This window comes from Bufo gargarizans, chromosome 3 (genome assembly GCF_014858855.1).
Source record: "Bufo gargarizans isolate SCDJY-AF-19 chromosome 3, ASM1485885v1, whole genome shotgun sequence".
In the NCBI taxonomy this organism is placed as follows: Eukaryota; Metazoa; Chordata; class Amphibia; order Anura; family Bufonidae; genus Bufo; species Bufo gargarizans.
In genome coordinates this window covers 581,210,568-581,236,624 of record NC_058082.1, presented here as the reverse complement: position 1 = coordinate 581,236,624, position 26,057 = coordinate 581,210,568, and the positions used below count along the sequence as shown (strand labels likewise).

The following is a 26,057-nucleotide window of genomic DNA, read 5'->3' as shown; positions in this document are numbered from 1 at the left end:
TGCTCTGGTCATGAAGGGGGTTTCAGCTAGCGGGGCTGAAGTGGTTAAAGGGGTATTCCCGTCTTATAAAGTGGTGGCATGTGCCATCACTATATGATCGATGGGGTGTGACACCCCCACTAATCCTGAATGAAGTGGATGCAGCACTTGTTTAGCTCTGTCACCACCCCTGCTTTCCCCCTGCACATTGGCCCTCTAGACTGTCCCCACGCCGGGAACTGCAGCCGACCCAATTCAGTTGTTGCCGTTCCCAGCACAGTGGATAGCTGGTCGCCGCTATGCTGGAAAAACAGCAAATGTGTGCAGCGCATTACCAGGATTGTCCCAGTGGTCAGCCCTATACCAGTCATAAATATTCCATTGGTTATTAAATGGCACCTGTCTGCAGGATCAACCCTATTAAACAAGCCGTAATGCCTGGTAGGGCTAACTAAAACATACCTTACTTCCCCTGATCCATTGCTGCATTGAGGAGCAATAGCTGTTAAAAAAAATAATAGTAAATTAAGGCTTAAGTGCCATAAGGGCGGGCCCAGGTCACTCAGTGCACCTTAGCTCCTCCGCTCTGTTTTCCTGGACATGCCTCTCACACACTTGGCCCTGTCAATCAAGTGCAGGGGGAGAGGAGTGTCTAGGGATGCAGAGCAGAAGAACGAAGGAGCACTGAGTGGCTAGGGCCTGCAATTGTGGCACTTAAAGGGGTATTCCCATCACAATGAGCACTGTTAAATCTCTTAATGATTTGACAGTTTTCATTTTTCTAAATACATTTTATTACCCAATTCCCACCCTTTTTGAGAAAATAAGTCCCCTCTTACCTGATTGTTGTCTTTCGTCTCCCCTGGTTACGGCCACCTCTCCTGTCGAATCCCACCGGGCCGCGCTTGCGCAGAAGACTGGAGATCCTCTCCCGGCCGGGCCGCGCAATGTCCTGAACGCCGCCGCGCTTGCGCCATGATGACTTCTTCCTGGCCAGTATAGTACAGAGCTGCGAACGCGCGCGCCGGCTCTGTACTATACAGGCCAGGAATAAGTCACCATAGTGCATGTGCGGCGGCGTGCGCGTTCAGGACATTGCCCGGCCGGGAGAAAAACTTCAGGGCATCTGTCAGCAGATTTGTCCCTATGACACTGGCGGACCAGTTACATGTGCGATCGGCCCAACACAGATGTCTTCAGCTGCCGAGCGCACATGTAACAGGTCCGCCAGTGTCATAGGGACAAATCTGCTGACAGATGCCCTTTAAGGCTACCCTCTAACGCCAACCATCATTCATTCCCCATAATGGTTTACAACAGATATGGTTTGAACTTCTCCCCTCTTACATCAAGATATTGAGCGCTCAGGCCAAAGAGTAATAACATCTTCCTCTCTTTCTTCCGCTCTTTGTTCCCCCTCCCTTCCTTTTTTCCTCTTCCGTCCCACTTCCACAGCCCCTGCCCTTTTTTATTTTTCCTGGTCTGAACTAAGAACAAGATTAACAGGTAGAATTCTACCCTTGAGGACCATTTGTCACAGCCTGTCCCGATACGGCACAGTTCCTCATATCTTCCCCTGTATCGAGGGATTTTCTCCTTCTCTTCTCTGTAATTCTGCAGATACGGCTTAGTTTTACATCTCTGCTCTGATTTGATGAGAGGACATTTGTTGTTCTATGTATCTTTTGAAATTCTGTAAAAATATTTAAAAAAGAACAGAACCGATCCTGCTGCAGGGTTCCGTTCCTCCATTATTCCTCCTGGAAGTTTTTTTTTAATAAATTGGCCGCTTTGTCAATAAGATGCGTCCCTACAGAGGCCGACACTGTCAGCATGAGACTGTGGTGTGAGAACACGCCTCTATGATAAAAGATTAAAAAAGGAACACTCCAGGAGGAATTCCAGAGGAGCAGCACCATGCAGCGGACTGGGAAAAGATGCCCCTTAATTGCAGTTTCAAGGAGAAAAACTGAGAAACCTGAAGGTCCTCTAATGCTCCTGTAGGGCCGGGGTCCCAGAGGTTTGACCCCCTAGCAATACGCCATTTCCTCTTTTTGTGGGGAAACGTCTTAGCATATCTCGTGTGGTTACATGTGGTGAACTACAAGTCCCAGCCTGCTATTCCATCAAAACAGGTGATCAATTTGTCCTGTCGTACAGAAGGCAAGATTTTCAACACGTCTTCAGGAGTTCTAGTCACACAGTCCAAGGTTGAAATATTCGCCAATTACTAAGGCAAGTAACGCGCCGTTCAAGTGAAGGAGTTTTTTTGATTTTCCTCGCGGCTTACTGATAATGACAGGGCAGTTACTCTGCAGTGACAGAGCTCTTGACTGTCAGGCCTGCGTCGCACATCCGCAGTTCCTGCAGCGAATGCTTGTGCAGCAGCCCCTCGCAGGCAAGCGCCAGTTCGCACGGCGTGTTGGTTCTGCTGCGCGGCACTGTTTCATGGAGTTGATGGCTCTGCAGCAGAGGCTAGGGTTTTTTTTTTTTTTCTTTCAATTCGGTGTGAAGGACAAATAGGTTTTCATTTTGCAGGTTTTTCCAGGATACACGCGGCTGCCTAATCTGCAAGTGACCTTTAATAGAAAATGACTTGATGTAGAAGTGTCGTAAATCCAGGCCGGTGACACTGATGACATTTTAGATGAGCTGGGAAGTATATATAAAATCCGAACGTACAAGGTGAACCGATGCATCGCTCCGGGGTAAAAATGGCTCCACCGCCATAATAGGAGAAACTTCATCCAGATGAAACTATTGTTTAAACATTCTTAGATTTAATGTTTATTGTTTAAATGTTATTATGTAACATTCTATTATATACAATTTGTATGTCATTTATTATGTTACATTTTATCATGTTCTATTTCTATTCTTTCTTTTTTTTACATTTTATAACTTTAGCAGCGACTGTGTCGTTGTGAATTTCAGGAGTCGCTGTGAATCCTGAGCCTTAGGGCTCACGCACACAAATGTACACCGACATCCATAGACTTCCACGGCTCCGACTATATCTCTGTATGCCGGGGAGTTCATGCAAAGAAGCAGTTTTTTTCTATTGGATTCCATATGAATTTGACAGAAAGAGAAATTTGCAACTTTGGATGCCATAGTACAGTTCTTTTTCCTCCAGGGGCAGGGAAATTGCCCCTACAGTCGGCACTATATGAAGCACCATATGGCAGCAGTGCCATAGTCCATAGTAAGGACACAATGATTATTTGTGCCTCCCGGCAGCCTGTAATATTAATGACCTAGCCATGACATCCATGTGCTGTCCCCATCCGTAGGTCCATTCCGAAAATGATAGAACATGTTCTGTCCTGGTCCACAAAATGTGGACCCATTGAAGTCAGTGGGTCCGCAAAAACATTTGGGTGGCACACGGATCGTTTGCTGTCTCCAAAACTGATACCATTGTGTGCATGAGGCCATACGTTTTGATGGCTTATATTATTTTTTTTATATATGTGTATTCCCTGAATTGTTATGCGCTATGGTAGATGTTGGTGCTATATAAATAACGCCTATTATAAGTTATGGTCCTTTTATTCTGGCAAATTTTGAACAAATACCAGTCGATTGATTGCTGTTATTAGCTTCATTTTGACTCTCCAATGCTTGGAGGGGGGGTAAGAGTGATTGATAATGCGCCCCCGTCCCCCAATACACTGCATAATATGTCAGCAGCACTTCCCTTTTTTAGATGGAGGGATGTAGAGCTGGCACGTGATTTCTTTTCCCTACCAGACTCGGGGCATACATAGATCTCATATGACTCCATAGCAAAGTTTAGTGTTTCTTTTTTGAAGAAGAAGAAGAAGAAGTTGAAGAAATTTTGCTTAAAAAAATCCACCTACATCAGAAAAAGCGTAACAGGTGCTTTATTCTGAACACTGTATTCTTCAATGTGTTTACCAGACAACTGGCATAAATGCACTGAAGGATCTTCCCCATACAACTCTGTGTCTGCTCCTTCCCTCAGTGTATTAGAAATCTGTCTGCCTGAAGCCACCACTAGGGGGAGCTCAGTTTATAGGAATTTATAAAGTTGCCATTGACAGCAATGGTCACTGTTAAAGTGTCTTTGGACTGAGCACCCCATAGTGACCACTGCATGAAAATGCAGTTTTTTCATATTGTGAACAGAAGAAAGAGTTGAGCGCATCCTTCCCTTCTCCCCGACACCGTGGCAGTCGCATGGTCTGCCGTCGTGGAAGGTGCACCACTAGACCAGATAAAAGATGCAGATGAGAATTTCCTCGTATCTGGCTGATCGCTGCCCGGGAACGAGTATCCGGATGGGACAGGTGTAACTGTGTGCGAGGAAACGCTGCGGCATCAGGCTTCTGTATACAGGAGATTATGTCATTAATATGGAGTGAGCGTTCCGGATAAGTCACGTCATAGTAATTAATACCTCGGGAGTACTCGTAGGTACGGAGGATGGGCTACACACCAGAGCAATTACAGGTGTAAAGAGGGAATATGAAGATAAACGAGGGTTTTCACTAGAATGGGCATATGGCTGGCTAATTACCTGCACAGATGACGTTCCTTCCCCCAGGCGGGGACATACATTACCCATGTGTCTGTGCCAGATACACGTACCTCCATACTGACCCACTTTCCGTTCTCCTTTAGTTTATTTTGTGCACATAGTTTCCATGTATATTTCATTAGTGATGCTGCAGTTGTAAATCCAAAAACATCCTAGAAAATAAGAAAATGAAAGGAATGTAGGCGTGAATCCTAAAATATAATCCCATGTACTCAGTGAGCAAATCGTAGATATTATTTATTACCAATTATAAGATATTGGGCTTTTGTTTGTATTGTTTTTTTTTTCAGATTTTATTTATTTATTTAAATCACTTTTTTGAAGCCCAAGTAGGGGGTCTTTATTATGAGATCCTCTGATTGCTCATATCATACACTGCAAAACCTCTGTATTGAATGAATTATGTCTGTCAGGCCTAATAGGCACCATTGGTTGCACTTAGATGGCCAATCGGATGACAGATGGACCCCCCCCCCCCCCTTCATTTAACCTACTTGGGCCCCATGTACACAACCACATTTCTGCAGCCGATCCACATTATTTTCCAAATCAGATGCAGCCCCATTTATTTCAATGGGTCTGTAAAAAATGCGGACAGCACACCATGTGCTGTTCCACTGTCCAACAGAAAAGATAGAACATGTCCTATTCTTGTGAATGGGACGGAGGAGTTGCACGTACACTGCTCACCGCTGTGATGTCGAGCGGGAGCGCTGTGTTCTCGTCAAACAGCTGATTGGCGGGGGTGCCGGCAGTCAGACCCCCACCGATCTGATAATGATGACCTATCCTGAGGGTAGGTCATCAATATAGAAAACCGGCCAACCGCTTTAATGCTACACTCGCTATTGACTGCATCGTTTAAGAAGAAAATTGGGGCTCATAGGTGTGTAAAGAGGGCAGAGCCAGTGGCTTTAATTAGGGCCCCAGCTGCTGTGACAGACCTTTGGCATCCTGTGATTGTGTTGCAGAAGTTTTGGGAGGTGATAGATGAATCCCCTTTCAATGTCCAACTTAGATATTGTGGTTGCAGTTGACTATGGCATCTAAGGGGGTTAAGCATCCGTTGTAATATGCAGGCCTTTACATAACTTTGGCGTATCCACCTGCCTGTCTAAATCTACTCCAGCTCCCTTGCTGGTGTAGATTTAGACAATTTTCTGCGCCTAAAACAGCCATAGAAAATGATAAATGAGATGAAACGCCGGCTCACCCCGTCCACGCCACGTCTCTCTATTTTAGACCTGGTGTGAGCGGGGAAAAGTCGTAGAATGTGACGCAAATATACTTTCTGCTGCAATCTGCAACATATATATGCCATGGCGTATATCTGTTTGTAAATGACGCCCATTGTTTTGTATTTTTGGGTGGCCACCGTTATAGCTTCCTCATAGCTTGTCCATTTTCTCTAATGATTGAAATATTTTCCTAGTTTCACATTACATTCAAGTCCACAAGTTCTTGCAAAATTGGGCAGACTTGTATTACAGTTCGGGCCATCAGCCCCTGCTCGCATGTTAGCCGTCGTTCCTTTCATTTGGCTTCCCATGGAATAAAAGTCACTGACACACTCTCCCTCTCTGTCTCTCAAAAAATATAATTTTTTTTATTTTTTTGGGGGGGGTGGGGGGTTCTCTAATGCTCTCTGATAGATTGGCACCAAGTACGTATGGTATGGTAAGTTATAGTAAAATATCACTTTGCAAAACTGTATGCAAAATTTTGAAAAATTTAATGCTAACATAGGGTGGCAAGAGTCATCTGTGGGCAGCGGCTCTGGGGGCTGGTCTACCTGTCTGAGCGGCTCCACGTTACAGCCTGCACTACAGCAGTTTCCCACTCATCTGTAGGCGCATGAATTCATTTCATTTGACATCATTGATCTTGGCCTTGCACTGGTGACAGCGTGGAGATAATTGGTTTCCCTTGCTCCGGTTCTAAACTCACACAAGTCCGAAAGAGAGACGGGTCTGTGAACACTGCAGCTAATGGCGGAGAAGAAGAATAAAGGAACTGATGAAGCAGCTTATCGCTTTGAAAAGCAATTGCCAGAATGCTGTGTCTGCAGCAGCGTACGGCACCGGGGTATACAACTGTGACTGTTTGTGATGAACTAGCGCTGTACAGAAACAATGGCTCTAATCTGAGATATAATGACTGGGAAATTTTGTTATCTGCTCTCCGTTTATCAGGGCGCCCATCCAGACACCGCTTGTTATGTTGTTTCAGAAGCCCCTAAATACTGTGCCGGTCGATTGGAAATTTTCCAATCATGTGTTTTCCACTCATGTGTCTTAGCTTCGTGTTGACTGCTGATCAGTGTAAGGATCAAACACCAAGTCATTCACTTGGATTAGAAAAGGTCTATTTCTTTTCTCTCTTTTTGTTCCAAAAACAGCACCACACTTATTCATGGTCTGGGGATGGTCTTGCAGCTCAACTCCATTTAAGTGAATTGGGTCATTCGTTGCTACGAGGAGGGTCGAAGCAAACCCTTCTCTTTTAATCCCAGCCAAACCCTTTAATGGGAATACAACCAAAAGGACAATATTCAGCCCCCATCTTCTGTCCCTGTTAAAAACCACAGACTTTATTTCATCCCAATTAAAACCATATTGACAAAAATCATCCGTAAAAGGGGCTTACACATTTCATCCCTACACATAGGTTCTTCGTCATAACAGTCCTATGAAACCATCAATGCTCCATGGACACTTTGGCTTATATTGGAGTATGTTGGGTTTCCTCATGGTCACTGCCATTAGAAGGAATAGCAATGCATGGTATTCCTTCCTTCAAATTTTTCAAAATCTGTAACAGAGACCTCTAATGGAACCTCCAACTCCAATGTGAATACAATGGTCCATGAAGTTACAGTGTTAATTGGTTCCAGGATGACCATTACCAGTATTTTGAAACCATTTTACCAGAGAAGTGACCTTGATTGGTTGGATCGGAGTCTGGGGCATTGTAGGTTGAGTCTAGTTTAAACTACGATGGGTCAGAAAAGTCCATTGTATGATGAAAATATTGTATCCTGAGGTAGCACTCTACAGCCTTAGAGAAGGTCAGTATTTATGGTATGCTTGATGGTTTGGAGAGTGGAAGAAGGCAATTGTAAAGAGGAAAAGAGACCCATGAGAAGTCCTGAACAGAAATGTTCTCAGAGGTTTTGATTGGTACCAAGAGAGAAGCTCATGGAAGTATTTGGAAATTAGGTTTAAAGAGGACCTTTCACTGATTTTTACACTGTGAACTAAGAATACAGACATGGAGAGCGGCGCCCGGGGATCTCACTGCACTTATTATTATCCCTGGGCGCCGCTCCGTTCTTCTGCTATGCCCTCCGGTATCTCCGGTCACTAAGTTATAGTAGGCGGAGATTTCAGTCACTAAGTTATGGTAGGCGGAGTCTGCCCTTGTTCTTCTCTAGCACTGGCCAATCGCAGCGCAGAGCTCACAGCCTGGGAGGTTATTTTCTCCCAGGCTGTGAGCTCTGCAATGCGATTGGCCAGTGCTACAGAAGAACAAGGGCAGACTCCGCCTACCATAACTTTGTGACCGGAGATACCGGAGGGCATAGCAGGAGAACAGAGCGGCGCCCGGGGGTAATAGTAAGTGCAGTGAGATCCCCGGGCGCCGCTCTCCATGTCTGTATACTTAGTTCACAGTTTCATAATCGGTGAAAGGTCCTCTTTAAAGAGATTGTATTCTCAAAATCATGATTGTGCATTTTTTTTCTCTTTTAAATTACTGAAATTCCCTGTTCTGTAGAGATCTCTTCTCTGTAGACTTATCATTACAATGACAGGTAAGGCCAAGTTCACACTTCAGTTTTTTGGTCAGTTCTTTCCATCAGTTATTGTGAGCCTACTGAGAAATAAGGTATAATGGTTGTATCTGCACCTGTTCTGTGTTTTTGACCCAAACCTGGTTTTGACTCCCAATAACTAGAAAACACTGACCAAATAACTGAAGTGTGAACTTGGCCTAACACCTACACATGTTTTGAAACTTGAGGCAAATAACAAAAGATCCACTATGAACCCTAAGCAATAAATACAGCTCACCCCCTCCCCCTCCCTGCACAGTGACCTCTGCACGGGTCACAGAACATGCCAAAAACACTAATCAATAAGTCCTCTCAAGTTTCCTACTTGCCTGAATTGCTGTTAGCAGTGCAGCATAGCAGCTCACGCAAGATAGCTGCCCCCATAATCATATATGAAAAATGAAATAAAAGAATCTACAATCAGAAAAAAAGACCCGTGAAGAGAGCTAAGTCTGCTGTCTGCCGCTCTGTTCGGGCTCGGTGGTTCCCAGGCTATCTTCATTGGACATCTGGTCTCCACCTGTAAATTTCTACACAAACGGGATCGCCTGTGCTGCTGTAAGAGCCAATGCATGGCTTTAGCGGTGCTGTTTAGAGACATCACCATGGAGGCCTGTCATTGGCTGCAGCTAAGCACGTGACCCCATCAATGCAGAAGATGACAGGTTGTAATTGGAAGTCCACTGAAGAAAGCCAGGAAGCTTCGGAGCCTGAATAGAGCTGCAGGCAAGCATAGCTCTCTTCACAGGTCTTTTTTTCTGATTTTAACCATATTCCATCCTGATTATGGGGGCAGCTATCTTGTATGAGCTGATGCTCTTCTTCACTATTAACAACAGTTTTTCCGGCAGAGAACAGTCTGCCGGTGTTCACCAGATGCAGCATTGCCGGATTCAACAGACCACCAGGGATCCGGCGGTGATCTGGCCACTTTCTGGCATAAATGTCAAGTTTTGGCCAGACAAAACACGTTGTGTGCATTTGTGCCAGATCAGGCAGTGGGATCTGCTTGACGGGGATAAGAATGAGGTCTAAGAAACTGGTGTCTTGAGAGGACTTATTATTGAGTATTGTGGATATTGCTCTGTGACCCATGCAGAGGTCATTGTGCAGGGAGGGGAAGGAGGTGAGCCATAATTACTTACGGTTCTGAATGGAGTGGCGAGGAGCAGGAAAGTATAAATATTTTAGCCGGTACCTTCTGGACAGCCCCCATAAATTGGCGAAATAATGAGTTCTCTAATATTAAATGACGCCCTGTATATAACATATTTGGTATTTGTTTCCAAGCATTCGTCTCCTAGTGCCATAATGCCACTGGATCACTAGTTCATTATTGCCGGCAGATTGTTCTCCAGTCAAGTATTAAAGTAATCTGTTACGAGATAAGTATGTGCAGATACCAAGTCGTTATGGGCTCTCTCTTTTTTAATATAGTGAATTTAACACTGGCGATTAGGATTCTTCTTTCATTTAGAAGCACAATGCTCTCTACATCTTAATTGAAAATACCGACTTCAAAAAACATTTAGATGCAAAAGAGCAAATTTCTTGCTGAGATTAATGTCTCCGATAGACCCTGCAGACAGCGGAGACAAAGATGTTCTCAATAAGTCAGGATTATTATTTTTTTTTGTAATGGTTCATTTCAGGTTTCAAATCATTTGTCATTGTTTCCAAAAGGGTGGAAGTAAAATTAGACAATGCGCTCCTTTATTCTTTTGCTACAGTTATTCTACAAGAGTCGGGTGAACAAATGTACAGGAAGCTGTCCAAGCGCCTTTGATTCGTATTGGAAGGGAAATGATTTTCCGGTTGCGCTTTCACTTCTCCATTTTTTAAGCCCTTGAGTTAATTATCTTCAATGTATCTCGAGATGCTTTTTTGGGCGCTCATAATGTTATCTGACGTTTAAAAGGGTGGTCCAGCCATTTTAAATTATGGCCTATCCTTAGTATAGGACAGTCACTAGCTTATCGGTGGGTACCAGCACTCCGCGCCCCTGACAATCAGCAGTTCTGTGTAGCTCTATTGCTGTAAGTCACCGACAAAACTACTCTGTACTTTCAACATTGTAGTGGACAGTGCTCGTCACTGCCGTGCTGCTCCATTGAAGTTAATGGCCGCTAGGGAAAGGCAGAGTAGGCAGCTGCCTAGGGCACCTTTAAGGTAAGAAGGGCTATAACCTGCCTGTACAGTGGCGTAGCCTGAAATGACTGGGCCCCACAGCATATTTTTGAATGGGCCCCCCTCCCCCAGTAATTTTTTCGCAATCCCTTCCTTTCATGCCGCCCCTATTCCTGTGGCTAGTAAAGATCGCTCTCCCAGACCAGGCCCGGCAGCTGCTCAATCTGTTTTCTACACTGTCTATACTGTCACTGTATATTATTTCATTGTGTAATACTGTTGAGGGGGCCCTGACAAAATCTTTTAGTCCTCCTCCTCCTGGATGGGCCCCTTCGGGGTCAGGGCCCCAAAGCAGCCGCTTCCCCTGCTTCCCCTATAGTTACGCCCCTGTGCCTGTATTTAATTTTTTTGTACAAACCAATTGGTTGTCGTGTCCGTACTCATAATGTCGCAGGTGGGTGGATAATAATGGGGTCAGTGCTTACATGGCCCTGTAGCACACCTATACAGGATTGTAACAGTACCTTTGTTCTTTTCTTTAGACTTACACAAGCAGGAAAAACAAAGTTTAATTCATATGCAAATGAGCACTCGCAAGAGCCCAGGGGCAGCGTTCAGTGTGTAGGTGCCCAGGCTGCTCTGCCTTCTTTTCACTTTACTCCTCCCTAGCCTCTTCCTTTGCCCGCCCTCCAAGTCCTTTACGTCATCGCTAGGTCCGGCCAAGATCCCACGCCTGTGCACTGCTTCGCCGGGCTGGGGCATTTGCACGGTGATGCCCATTGTGGGCACTGCATCGCTTCACCTAGTGCGCATGCCCTCGGCCGGACCTATCCATGAGGCAAGAGACTTGGAGGGCGGGCAAAGGCAGAGACTGGGGAGTAGTAAAGTGAAAAGAAGGCAGAGCAGCCTGGGCATTTACACACTAAACGCCGCCCCTGGGCACTTACACACTGACTGAACGCCGCCCCTGGGCTAAAGAAAAGAACAAAAGTACCGTTACAATCCAGTATAGGTGTGCTACAGAGCCATGTAAGCACTGTATATGGCCATATGGAGGTGACAGACTCCCTTTAAGACCGGCATTTTAGATGCCAAAAACTGGCATAGAAAATGATAAATGAGACGGTCTAGTCCGCCCACGCCACAACCCCCTTTTTTAGAACTGGCGTATGTGGCGTGGAAGGGGAAGAAGTCACAGATTTGGTTGCAAATCCCCTTTGCAACAGAGTCTGCGACAGATTTACATCAAGTGGCATAGATCTAATTATAAATGACCCCCTATGTGTGTCTCTTTTTAGTGCACTGGTGAGATAACGGTGTAGAGAAATAGCCATTCACCATGTGACAGAACTACTGTAACCGTCCAGTGCTTCCCTGTAAGAGCAGCTTATTGAAAAGAGCTGTCATGGGAGGTGTTCATATAGTAAAAACCTTAAGGAATAGGTTGGGAGAGAACTAGACTTGTGTGGACCAAATGAGAAGCGATCGAAATGGAGAATATGTATTCTAGATAGGCAAGGAATTGACGGGGAAGAGGCCTGGAGGGGCAATTACATGAATGATTTTCCATATGAGAGCAGTCATACTGAACTTTAGGGGCCAAGACTGGAGAGGATTGCGTTCTGAAACCCCTGCCTTTTACACCAAGAGAGGTTGCCCTGTCCCTGATTAGTCCGTAGGAAGAAATGATACTAAGGACAGAGAAGCAGGTGCCTAGAAGGTGTCAGTGATCTAAGCAGTTGAGCTCTAGGATGGCACGTCCAGAAGAGTAAGCTGCATATACTTCAATTGGAGAACATTGGGTCTTCCATGTCTTGTTCAAGGAATCCACTTTCCATGTCCTGACTTTTTGTTGAACTATCAGCTATTAGCTGGAGAAGCAATAAGTCTGGTTAGGCAGGAGGTAGATCTCAGACTACTTCAGACTCTCATTAGTCAATGCAGCAAACATTGGTGACCATAACTGGGTCCTAATTGGGTAGAGTTAAAAATGGCCAGCATTGAAGAAGGGTGAGAATATATTTTCATATGGCGGATCCCCAGTCTGCACCATATTGTACGGATTATGTTTGCTGCCAGTTTCACTCTCTCCATTGCAGAGAGTGAATTCTGCGGCAGATATACACAATGTAAATTGGCGTGCCACGTTCTGTGCAGATTGAGGTGTGGACACTCTCTGCAGTGTTAGAATGAGATTCACGGCTACTGTCCACTGCTGTGGATTTGCCACATGCAAATCTGTGGTTGGAACATCCACGGCATGACATGTGAAAGCATATTCTCGTAGGTGAGCAAAAGAAGAGACTTGTATTAGTTTTTGAGGCCATAACTATCCTTCTGCCTTAAAGACTACTTCTTCTGTAGCAGAGATGGGCATGTCCTGTGGGCAACCTAGCTAGTAGGAGCCACTGACTATTTTTGTCTGTGCCCACATTTGTGTCATGGATTTTCACTCCCACTTTATAACATTTTGACATGTACACAGAGGATTTGGATTTACTAAGCTGCCTGCCCGCTAAGTGACATTATATATTTAAACAACTTGCGTTCACGGTAACAAAAGAAGAATTTGACTTTGAATGCCGGGATCAAGCTTTTAAATGGTTTTCATAACTTTTGTCAGATAAACCGAAAGGAATTTAAGACATCAAAGATTGTAAATGTGACCGTGGAGTCGGCATAGTTTTTTTTCTTTCAGAACCCCGCTGGGTACAAGCCGTGCAATTAGTTACATCTCTCCTAGGCTAAGCCAGGAATCCTGACCTAGAGGAATCAAGCTTTCCAAACCAATGGTTGCATGATTTCCCCTCAGCCATTCTCAGGAATCATATTTTCTACAGTATAATCCAATATCTGTATTAGCGGTTTCAGCAAAGCAGTTTCAAGAAAGTATCCTAAGGCAGGGTCAGATTGTCCCATTGAAGTACCAGATGGTCCTACAGTGGACTCGGGCTCTGACACTGTAATGAGCTTCAAAGGTCAGGCAGAAGACAACCCCGTTTCGAGGTGACTTTGGAGTAAACACTGGTATTTATTTCTTATAGGGTGAGTCAAATATATTACATCATGGGCGTAAAATGAAAAATAAAAATATTCAAAGGAATAAAAAGTAGATGTCCACATGCTCTGTATAGATGGATAGTGGGCCCTCTGGCCCATGTTCTCTGGTAAGCCTAAGGAACCCCAGTCTTTCTTCCAAAAGCAATTGAAAAGTTTTTACCCATTAGCACCTTGAAGTCTATACGGCTATACTGCTACTGCAACCTCATTGTTTCCCTCTCGGAAACATGGTCGCGGGTGACCTTGTGAAAGTAAAAAAAAAAAAAAAAAACACAATCAAACTATCAAACTGAGTTTTTTCAGCAGTTGCAGGTGGCATTGAGCAAACTTGTGTTTTCAAATTCGGCGTACAAGGTTTGGGTTCAGTTTATCTAAGATTTCCGTTATGGAAATTCAGAATTCTTAGATAACCCGAATCCGAACCTTGTACTCTGAACTTGAAAACACAAGTTTGCTCAACACTAGTTGCAGGCACAGACAGAGACCTTGTTTATCCATAGGGATACTTTGCAAGGGTTGTACAGAATTACAAAAACATGGCTGTGGTTTGTCCAAAAACAGCACCACTCCAGTCCATTGGTTGTCTGATATAGCAATTAGGCTCTGTTAAATTGATTGTGGCTGAGCCGCAATACCACAAATAACCTGTGGACAGATGTGGAGCTGTTTTTTGAAGAAAGCATTTATGTTTTCCCAAACCTGGACAACCCCTTTTATGAGTCGCGCTCCACCAAAATGTTGCAATGTATCATTTGCCCTATTAGGGATTAGTTAATACATTCTCTGCCTTATACTTTTTTAACAGAAAAAAAACTTCAGATTCTGGACCCTCTTTACCATACTGAGATTCTGGACCCCCTTTACCATACTGAGATTCTGGACCCCCTTTACCATACTGAGATTCTGGACCCCCTTTACCATACTGAGATTCTGGACCCCCTTTACCATACTGAGATTCTGGACCCCCTTTACCATACTGAGATTCTGGACCCCCTTTACCATACTGAGATTCTGGACCCCCTTTACCATACTGAGATTCTGGACCCCCTTTACCATACTCTGATTCTGGACCCCCTTTACCATACTCAGATTCTGGACCCCCTTTACCATACTCAGATTCTGGACCCCCTTTACTATACTCAGATTCTGGACCCCCCTTTACTATACTCAGATTCTGGACCCCCTTTACCATACTCAGATTCTGGACCCCCTTTACTATACTCAGATTCTGGACCCCCCTTTACTATACTCAGATTCTGGACCCCCCTTTACTATACTCAGATTCTGGACCCCCCTTTACTATACTCAGATTCTGGACCCCCTTTACCATACTCAGATTCTGGACCCCCTTTACTATACTCAGATTCTGGACCCCCCTTTACTATACTCAGATTCTGGCCCGCCCTTACTATACTCAGATTCTGGACCCCCCTTACCATACTCAGATCTGGACCCCCTTTACTATACTCAGATTATGGACCCCCTTTACTATACTCAGATTATGGACCCCCTTTACTGTACTCAGATTATGGACCCCCTTGCTGTAGCTCTGTTCCTTCCCACTGCCGCAGCCATTAGATCATGTTTTCAGTTGTGATGACATCCCATGTACCAACCTTGACCACTGCAGACAATTAGGCCCCTTGCAGACAAGCGCGAGCGGATTAGGTCCGGATGCGTTGAGTGAAAAATGTGTGATTTCGCAAGCAAGTTCATTCAGTTTTGTCTGCGATCGCGTTCAGTTGTTCAGTTTTTATCGCGTGAGTGCAATTCGATTTAATGCATTTTGCACGCGCGTGATAAAAGACTGAATGTTTACAAACAACATCTCTTAGCAACCATCAGTGAAAAACGCAATGCATCTGCACTTGCTTGCGGATGCGATTTTCACGCAGCCCCATTCACTTCTATGGGGCCAGCGTTGCGTGAAAATCGCAGAATATAGAACATGCTGCGATTTTCACGCAACGCACAAGTGATTGGTGAAAACCAACGCTCATGTACACAGACCCATTGAAATGAATGGGTCCGGATTCCGTGCGGGCGCAATGCGTTCGCATCACGCATTGCACCCACGCGGAATACTCGCTCGTGTGAAAGGGGCCTTACTGGCCTCAGCTATACACAGCACGACAGTGATTGGCTGCGATGGTCACGTGTAATATGTGCATGTTACGTGCCATGTTATGTGCATATATGTGCAGTCCTGAAAACCAAGCATCAGCAGCGCTGGAACGGAGAGGGTTTGGAACTTTTTTTTTTATTATTTTAATCCATGCACCTGCTTTACAATTACTAATACATTATTTATTGTCTGATCATGCAGTTTCTAAGTTATAGGATCCTTCTGACTTTACTGGTAATATCTAAAGTCCTGTAGACAATAATTTAGATATTGACAGTAAAGTCAGAAGGATCCTCTAACCATATGATGTGGTATGGGGGCTTCAAACATCTGTAGTCTACTGAAAAATGTACCTAACAGGCTGGATTATTCACATTCGACCATTGCCAAGCCTAAGAATAAAGAAATCCCATGGAAAAGTGGGCAAATGTGGTGGATATGAAAAAATATTCTAATATCTTATTAACATGCCGTAAAAAATATTCCTGTGAAAAGCTCTACTTGCATGGGCAGCTGTATGCACCTAAACCAGTTCTTCTTTCATAATCTCATTGCCTCCCTCGAGCTCCACTGTTAATCTTGTTGAGGTGTGATAATCCCCTCATATGTTGCCTTCTAGGAAGAGGATTTGGTGACATCATAGGCATAAAAATTTGAATACATTGAGAATACCAAATAAAAAGAGATGTGTCCTTCAGACTCCCTAGTCTTAAACTCGCAAGTGTACTATTTGCTAGGCCGGACGTGCATGGGTGTGGGCTTCTGTCACTACCGGGAGCATTGGGTACTGCCCTGAATTTTACAAGGTTAGGATGGTAAATAGAGACAAGCAGATCACTCTCAAAATTGGATTCAGCCTAATCGATCGGTTTGTTTCCACCCGAACTGAAAGTGCTCCAGTTGGCCTGAAAACGGGTGTATGACAGTCTGAGGTCTACTATGACTCTCTAGTCTCACATTTTTAGATTCTTATTCTTTTTTCATTTCTCCCAAAAATTTGCCTAAATCAGGTCACTGAAAATTTTGATGCAAATTTAAATTTGACAAAATTCACGTTGAATTTGATTCATTTACCGCTCATATCTAATGGTAACTGTTCCTCAGAGCTGCTTCTGATGAGGAGAAAGTGAACTCAGCAGTCAGCCTACTGGTGAGTTTTGTTCGCTATATTGAAGGAAGCACGGTGGCTCAGTGGTTAGCACTGGTGCGTTCCAGCAATGGGGTCCTGCGTTCGAATCTGACCATGGATAACATCTGCATGGGGTTCGTATATTCTCCCCATGTTTGCATGGGTTTCCTCCCACATTTCAAAGACATACTGATAGGGAACTTAGATTGTGAGCCCCGTTGGGGACAGTTTGATGCTAATGTCTGCAAAGCACTGCAGAATATGTCAGCCCTATATAATTGCGTATAATAAATTAACTCAACGAGAAAAAATAAATACAAATTTGGTATACTTTCGTTATAGTAGGTGGTGCATAAATCAATAAGTTACATTGCATTTCAGTAAAGATCTGCCCTGTAATCCCTCTGATGTTTATATTGCAGCACAAGGTAAGTGTTCTGTGTTTGTGGCAGACAGTGACCAGACTTAAAAAACGTCTTACTTTACTAAGTAGCGATGTTGATTGGATTTCTGATAAGCTAAAGGTTTGTACATTATTTTGCAGTGACGACAAAGCCCTTCAAGGACGTCAAGAAGAGGAGGAAGAGGTTGTAGAAGTGGAGGAAGAAGAGGTTGATGATGATGAAGATGATGGAGAAGATATGGAAGAGGAACCTGAAGAACCCTTTGAGGAAGCCACCGAGAGGACTACAAGCATCGCCACAACCACTACCACAACTACAGAATCCGTGGAAGAAGTTGTCAGAGGTAATTACACTATTCGTATCTCATATGGTAATCTTTTATAAGTAATATACTTGTTTAATAGCATTTAATGAGCCCTTTAATCAGAAAAGGTTTTATTGAATGTAATCCTATCTTGGTTCAGGTTTATTGACAAATAAAAATAAAAAAAAAGTAATAAATGTGATAAATATCCTAAATGTTTTATGTTTAAAGATGTAGAAAAATTCCAATAACCCAGCTTCATCGATTATCCAAAATGGCGGGTATTTAAACAAAACACACACATATACATATGGTGATGGCACTTAGCTTTTTTTTTTTATTATTATTATTATTATTATATATATTTTTTTTATTATTTGTCAGAATAAATCATTTATCTAAATGCAGTTTTCAAATCTACCCTGGTCTAAACTACGATTAATACATAGTGATATTTTTACAGTCCTCTTCTAGTCAAAATTGGATCATAGTAACAAAGACTTAAGAAGACATCCGTCCATCCAGTTCAGCCTGTAATCCCACAAAGTTGATCCAGAAGAAGGCAAAAAACCTTCATGAAGTAGAAGCAAAGTCTCATTTTAGGGGCAAAAAAATTATATCCTGACTCCAATCACCATCACCACCTCCTCTCGCAGAGAGTTCCATAGCCTCACTGATCTTACTATAAAAACTTCCCTTTTGTTTCCGTAGAAACCTTCTGTCCTGTAGACCAGGGGTAAGCAACCTTCGGCACTCCAGCAGTTGTGAAATTATGATTCCCAGCATGTCCCATTCATTTCTGTGGGAGTTCTGAGAAGAACAAAGCAAGTATGCATGCTGGGAGTTGTAGTTTCAGAACAGCTGGAGTGCCGAAAGTTGCCTATCCCTGCTCTAGACATAGAAGATGTCCCCTCGTTAAAGTCCGGGGTATGAGTAGATCATTGGAGAGATTTTCACTTTCCAGTCTTCTTGGATTACATGACCCAGATTAGCAGATTGCAGATGCGTTTCATCACAACTAAAGATTGCGGTCTGTTGAGAAAACTGATTCATCTATTAGGAAGCAGCGCCCATGGAAGAGCAAGAAATGATGGTCTAAAAATGTCTTGTCCTATTTATTTAGCCTTTTGATAGGTTCCAGTTTTATTACCAGCATCATATTTTATGTCAATTTTATAAACGATTAAAGTTTACATCTAGTATTTTAGTTTTATGTTATATTTTTATAGAGATTTATTTATGCTTGCGTTATACTATTACCACCATATAAATGCTTTGCAAATCCATTACATGCTATTTGATTATTATATCACGGAACTAAATGTCAATTTATTGTGACTTTTTCGTATAGCGATTGATACGTTGTACAATGTTTATACGTTTGCAATATCTGTGGCAGTCATTCGCATTGGCGCAAAGGTACAGCAAGTAACAATCGTATAGGAAATTTCCACCCGTTTTGTTTTCTAGTAAATAGGTCCAATATTTTGTGCCGATTTTAATTTCTTAAGATATCTTTATAGTGGTCAGAGGTGTGTTTTTCTGACATTGAGCTCCAAACATAGACATAGCTTAAGTGAGAGAATTTTTTCTGCCTGCAGCTGTCACTAGGTGGAGCTCACGACATACTGTTTATACATTAAAGGGAGTCTTTAACCTAATCTGAGCGTTTTAGATCAGGTTATAGACTCTTTGACCCTCATTACAATCGTACCTTTCTCTTCCCTCATCCAGATCATGAAAATAACACTTTTTAAACGTATGCAAATGAGCTTCTATAGGTGCTCAGGGGCGGCGTTACTGGGCGATGTGGCCAGAAAAACACACCTCTTTCAGCCCTTCTGTCCTATTATTCCCTCCTCCTCTGCCTCCAGCCGGCGGACATCACGAGCGGCAAGAGAAGAAGTCAGGCTAGATATAAGGCTGTATGAGCCGTCACCAGCTGATATCTGTAGTGCTTCGAGAGCATTGGGCGTGGTGGATAGACATAGATGATGGATCAGGTTCTGAAGAATGATGAAGGGGGGTGAATGGGTTGGAGTAAGATAAGGGGGATGTGATAGGCCACCCTGAAAAGACTTGTTTTTAGAAAGAGCCTAAAATTGTGTATATTGTGAATTAACCTGATGTCTTGGGGTGGGGCGTTCCAGAGAACTGGTGCAGCTCGGGAGAAGTCTTGGAGACGGGAGTGAGAGGTTCGGATTATGGTGGATGTCAGTCGTAAGCCATTGGCAGAATGCAGAGCACCTGTAGGATGGTAGACAGAGATGAGGGAGGAGATGTAGGGGGTGCAGCACTGTGGAGAGCTTTGTGAGGGGGAATGAGCGGTTTAAATTGAATCCTGTACTGTATGGGCAACCAGTGCAATGACTGGCACAGGGTGGAGGCATCGGAGTAGTGGTTAGACAGATAGGTGACCCTGGCTGCTGAATTCAGGATAGATTGGAGAGGGGAGAGTCTGGTGAGGGGTAGGCCAATTAGTAGTGAGTTACAGTAATAGAGGCGGGAATGGATCAGGGCAACGATGAGAGTTCTTGTTTACAGGTAAGAAAGGGGCAGATTCTAGGGATGTTTCTGAGGTGCAGGTGGCATGAACTGGCGTGCCATTGAATACAAGAGTGAAGGAAAGATCAATCTCAAACATAACACCGAGACGGGCATACCACCTGGTAGGATTGATCCTGCTGATTTAAAATGATTCCTGTCTTGTAAAAATCACTTGTGGCGTTCTAGGGGGCAAATATGGGCTTCAGCGCACCGAGCGCCAGGGCTTAGCCACTCGGTGTGCCTCAGAAGTCCAGTGCTGGCCACGGCCCTTGTCGCACTAATGGCCTCATTTACGTATAGAAATAAGTATGTTTTCTCCAGGACACCGCAACCAATTCTACAAGACTGGTATTATTTTAATCAGCCGAATCAACCCATCCAGGCAGTGTGCTTGATCCCGCTGACAGGTGCACTTCAACTGTATGCATAGGCATTTGGAGCTCTGTGTCAGAAATATTGCTGTCTGTAAAGATATAGCAAGAAATTATGATTGGTAGATGTGCCTTTGTTTGGTCATCGTTTCAGTACACGAATCACATAGAGTAAAGACAGACCCAACGCCCAAAGCTTGGTTCAGGCAGGTTTTTTTTCAATGCGTTTTTAATGCGGTTTTTCGGTTTTGGTAAGGATTTTCATTCTTGGCCATGTGGCTCTACAAAATATTAACTGGAGTTGCAGTTTTACAACAACCAATGTGCCACACATTGGCGATTACTGTCCTAGTAGATGATGCTTTTGTATGCTTTCCTAAAGCGCCCCCAACAGGGTAAGAAAATAAAAGCGCAACACCCCACCCATAATAAAATTCTACAGGTGACACTCGAAAAATTCGAATATTGTGCAAAGTTCATTTATTTCAGTAATGCAACTTCAAAGGTGAAACTAACAGATGAGACTCATTACATGCAAAGTGAGATATTTCAAGCCTTTATTTGGTATAATTCGGATGATTATGGCTTACAGCTTATGAAACCCAAAAGTCACAATTTTGAGGTATCCTTTGCTCAGGGGGTATGGATTAATTAGCTGACTAGAGTGTGACACTTTGAGCCTAGAATATTGAACCTTTTTAGAAAATTCTAATTTTAAGCTGCATTAATGCAATTCCTTTAAATTTGCATTAGGCCTCTTTCACATGACCAGCTTTTTCAGTGTTGCAGTTTGTTTTTCATGGATCCGTTGTTCCATTTTTTGTTTCTGTTGTGTTTCCGTTCCGTTTTTCCGTATGGCATATACAATATACAGTAATTACATAGAAAAAAATGGTCTGGGCATAACATTTTCAATAGATGGTTCCGCAAAAACGGAACGGATACGGAAGACATACGGATGCGTTTTTTTTTGCGGACCCATTGACTTGAATGGAGCCACGGAATGTGATTTGCGGGCAATAATAGGACATGTTCTATCTTTCAACGGAACAGAAACTGAATGCATACGGAGTACCATTGAAATGAATGGTTCCGTATACGGAACGCAAAAAACGGCCCGTAAACGGGAAAAAAAATGGTCGTGTGAAAGATGCCTTACTGAAATAAATGGACTTTTGCACGATATTCTAATTTTTCCAGTTTCACCTGTGAGGGAAAAAAAAGAAAAATATCCTAAATGTGTTCGAAAATAAATTGTCAAAAGCTTTATAATCTAAAAAAAGGTTTTTAGCTAGACCACGATCTCGGACTATTATCTGCAGTACTTCATAAACAGTACTACACATAAGAGTTCAGATCATAATTTTTTTACCCCTCCGTTCCCCTGCTGTCAGTGCTTAAATCTGCTCTGAAATACATACTGTAGCCCTGACTGCTAAGGGTACTTTCACACTAGCGGGTTTTTTTTCCGGCGCTGAGTTCCGTCCTAGGGGCTCAAATCCGGAAAAGAACTGATCCATTTTATCCCCATGCATTCTGAATGGAGAGCAATCCGTTCAGAATGTCTTCAGTTCAGTCTTTTTGACTGATCAGGCTTTTCAGAAAACCGTAGCATGTTGTATTTTTACCTCAGGTTAGGTCATCAATATCAGATCTGCGAGAGACCGACTCCCGGGACTCCAGGCAATCCGTTTTTAGAAGAGTCCGGGCGCTCTGTGAGCGCCATGGCGTCTTCCTAGGCCAGTGACGTCACTGTACATCGGTCACGTCCCCTAGTTGCAGCTCGGCCCCATTCAAGTCAACAGATCTGAGCTGCAATACCAAGCATAGCCGCTATACAGTGTACAGCGCCGTGCTTGTTAAGCAGTCGGTAGGTCATATCGCTCACTAGATCTCTGTGGCTTCCTGAAACAGCTGGTCAGTGGGCATGCCGGGACTCGGACTCCCACCAATGTGGTAATGATGACCTGACATGAGGATAGGTCATCACTATCTTTTGCAGGATAACCCCTTTAATTCCCCATCAAAGGTTTGGTTCTCTTCCTGGTGATCACAGCAGTATTCATTGCCGATATTCATCAGTTTGTGACTTGTCAGATGTATTGGTAAGAGCTTGTATTATGTGAGACTTACTAGACAGTCGCTTTGTAGAACAGAAGGTCCTCTCTGCTTTGGCAGTGGCCACCTGGCTGACCAATGTCTTTGCCGTCCACTGTGGCCATTTCAACGACAGATCTGTTTCAAAGAATGGGCCAAATGATTGGACCACAGGTTTTTCATTACATACCCGCGTAGAGAAACCGTTCAGACAAAAATAAATTCATTAACTATACCAATGCTTACTCTTCGAGTACTGGAAGGCGTAAAAAGAAGATTTCAGAGCCAGCAGTTTGTTGGGATAATTGCAAATGTAAATTGCTCTTTTTAGTGCATTGTAATAATGTGGTGCCATCTTCCCCCTATAAAGCAAATTGTCTTTTGTGGGCTTGATACGTGACGTTAATTGGCAGTGCTGTTACACAGCTGTGTGCGAGCCTTTATAGTGCACAGAAAACCGATCTATCCGAGGACACAGTTGTGCATATTAAATCCATTGTTACACAGAGTTCTTCCTGTAGTGATGGAAACGCTTCCAAGAGACAGCTATGGAATACCATGTCTATAACCTAAAGTTCTCCAGGGCTAAGTAAATACGGCATAGCTTACAGAGCTCAGGAGTATTTTTCTTTCATTTGGTGAGACCGCAAGGTGTGGTTTTGTGCAGCGTGTCCTTAGATGAGCCATATAGTTGTAAGAATCGGTGGCCGTCTTCCATCTTCAAGGATTTGCTGCATTCCAACCCTAACCCCCCCTGCAACTTTTTTTTTTTTTTAATTCAGCTGGTCATAAGCCATGTCGGCCAAACTCCTCACCATCTATGCCTTTTGACTCCCCTCATGTCAGATGTTTGATTTCAGCATCATGCCTGACCTTTTTTGTTCTCCTGAAAAAGAAGCTGCCAACAGAAGTTTTCTTCTGGTGATTTAATCTCCTTTCCCCATGGAAAACAGATGCACGCTTGGACAAGCCCAAGTGTTCCTGCATATGTGGTCTAAGAAAAGACAGCGGTCTTCCGAATGAGCATTTGGATGACAGCTATCTAATGTGTATAACCTACGTAACGTGTTTGGCTTGTTATATGATGGACAAAAAATTGGGTGGGGACCCCATCCCCAGTGTTATATAAGATGGACGTAAACATTATATAAGTTCTGGCAGATCTCACCAATCTTCTCTTCTGTCTCATATTAAAGTGGTTTTCCAAGACTTCTCTACTCATGCAGTATCTGATCAGTGGATAAGTCATCAGTATTAAAGTCGGGAACACCCCTTCTTAGCCTCACATTTTCAAGCCATTTTACCCAAAACTTGAAATGGAGAAACAATTTTTATTTTTATGCCTTTGTGGGGTTTTCTTCATCTGGCAGTACATTTTGGTCCTGTGGTCCATAGGCCGGCTGCAGAAAGATATCCAAAGATCCAGGTGGCCATGATGCTGATGGTACCAGGATGAGGAAGGTGGCTAGCTAGTCCATCCTCTTCGATTGACCATGAATGTACTTGTCGGAAAAGTCAAACCCACCACCTACTTAAAAGCATATTGCCATCAATATATTATTCTTGTAGACCTTTCTGTGCTCATACTAAACTTAGTTCCTCCACATCTTATAATAGAGGTGTGCTCTGAGGAAGCTGAGACTGGCCCCTGCCGAGCCATGATCACCCGCTGGTTCTATGATGTCACTGAAAGGAAATGCGTACAGTTCATTTATGGAGGCTGTGGCGGGAACCGGAACAACTTTGATTCGGAGGAATACTGCATGGCAGTCTGTGGCAACGTCAGTAAGTGGACCTCTCTGACTTGTGGCAACCTATAACCACAGACTCTGCTCCTTATAATCAATTGCATCCTGTTAGTCCACAATTGGCCTGTAACTAACCTTTCTAGTTCCTGCTGTTAACAGCTTCTCTCACCTTGTGTTTTTTTCACTATTAACTCCCTTCGGTGGAAGCATAATAATCTGTGGGTTTACTTTATGTGTTTGACTAACACTTTGTTTGCCTTTGGGACTTTATTTTTTCATAACCATAAAAACCTGAAGATTTTTTTTACTAGTTTGTCTCCTGCAAGATAATGATTGTTCCCGTGGAAGAGTTTGTGTGTGGAAATTTATGAGGATGCACTTAGTAAGCTAATTAAGGTGATGAATGGAAAGACGAAGTTCATATTTTTAAGTGGATGAAGCCGGTTGCTTATGTTCTCTCAAAACCAGTTAGAACGTAGATTAGAGGAAGCTCATCGTTTTCTGGAGCTGTCACATATACTTTAGCATTTCCCTCGGTTTAGCAAGTATTAATCACTTATGTCCCAATCAAATGCTCACAGCTTGCTACGGTGCCATTTAAAATTCTCTGTGAAGAGCACACTCCACCCGCCGTTCTTCTTTGTATCCGTCTAATGTTGATATTCAGAGATGATTGCACAAAAACATTTGCTTATGTGAGTGAGCGGGTAAACTGTGGCTCGATCTGTCTTCTTGTTAAATTCAATTTTGTCCAGAATGTTAACCTATCTTTTCATGTGTAGTAGATAGATCCAGAGAGCGAGTGAGAACATGTGCTAGTGGTAGATTGAAAGGCAGAGACCATGGTAGACTGTGTAAAGGTGAACGAAAGATGGAGAACAAGAGGGAGTGGTAAGTAGAGAACAACCGTGAGTGATAGGTGCTGAGATAGTCAGTGGTAGATGGAAGACAGCAGATTGGTGGTGGACAGAAAGCAATAGAGTGTTACAGAGAGTGATATGCTGGGAGAGAATTAGAGTCATAGTTGACCAAGAAGCAGAGTGGGAATGAGGGTAGTAGTTTGAGAGCAAGGATGAGCTATAGACAGACAGCAAGAGTGAAAGGTAGATGGAGAGCAGTCGATGGAGAACTAGGGGGAGGGAGGAGTAAGTGGAGTGCAAGAGTGATATGTAGTTAGTGAGCAACGATAGATGGAGATCAAAAGGTAGTGGTGGCACGTGATAGGTGCAGCAGTAGATGGAAAGGGAGAATGTATCACGTCTGGTAAGGCAGGTACCAGACGTGCGGCGCAGAGGGAAGGGAGACCGGGTGCCCAAACACAAGGGAGAGGGAGGAGTGGTGACCCCTAACTCGCCTAGCCGCTGGAACCTGGCTACCCTGGCGTCCCAAGACGGGTTGCTCACCCGCACGCTGATCATGTGCCTCGTCTCTGGCTTACCCTGAAATAAGCCCTAGGTAGATTGAGTAGGGCGGTGGGAGCACTAGTCCTCACCACTGACACCTAGGGTAAGGGAGTGGACAAACAATAGAAACACCACATATAATCCCCGAAGGGAGACATCAGACAATTGGACATAAACTGGAGAGAACCAGAGATCCAACCGCACTGGTTCCAACAGCTCCAGCAGGCTCCACAGCAACGCCACCTGAGGTCAGAATAGATACCCAGAAAGGAAGGTCTATATCTTGCAACAAGGGAAGTAGGAAGAGAGTCTAAATAGTGGCTGGGAGTGGCAGACAAAGAACAGCTGAAAGGAAAACTACCAAAAC

General features: G+C 43.7%; 1 protein-coding gene across 1 annotated transcript in view; it reads left to right on the top strand.

Annotated features, from left to right (window-relative positions):
• The window catches only part of LOC122930768 (amyloid beta precursor protein), a 191,164-nt gene that overhangs the window by 85,662 nt on the left and 79,445 nt on the right, over positions 1-26,057 (top strand). Inside the window, 2 exon segments of the mRNA XM_044284351.1 lie at positions 17,361-17,563; positions 24,157-24,324. Of these exon segments, the coding sequence (XP_044140286.1) occupies positions 17,361-17,563; positions 24,157-24,324 (371 nt within the window).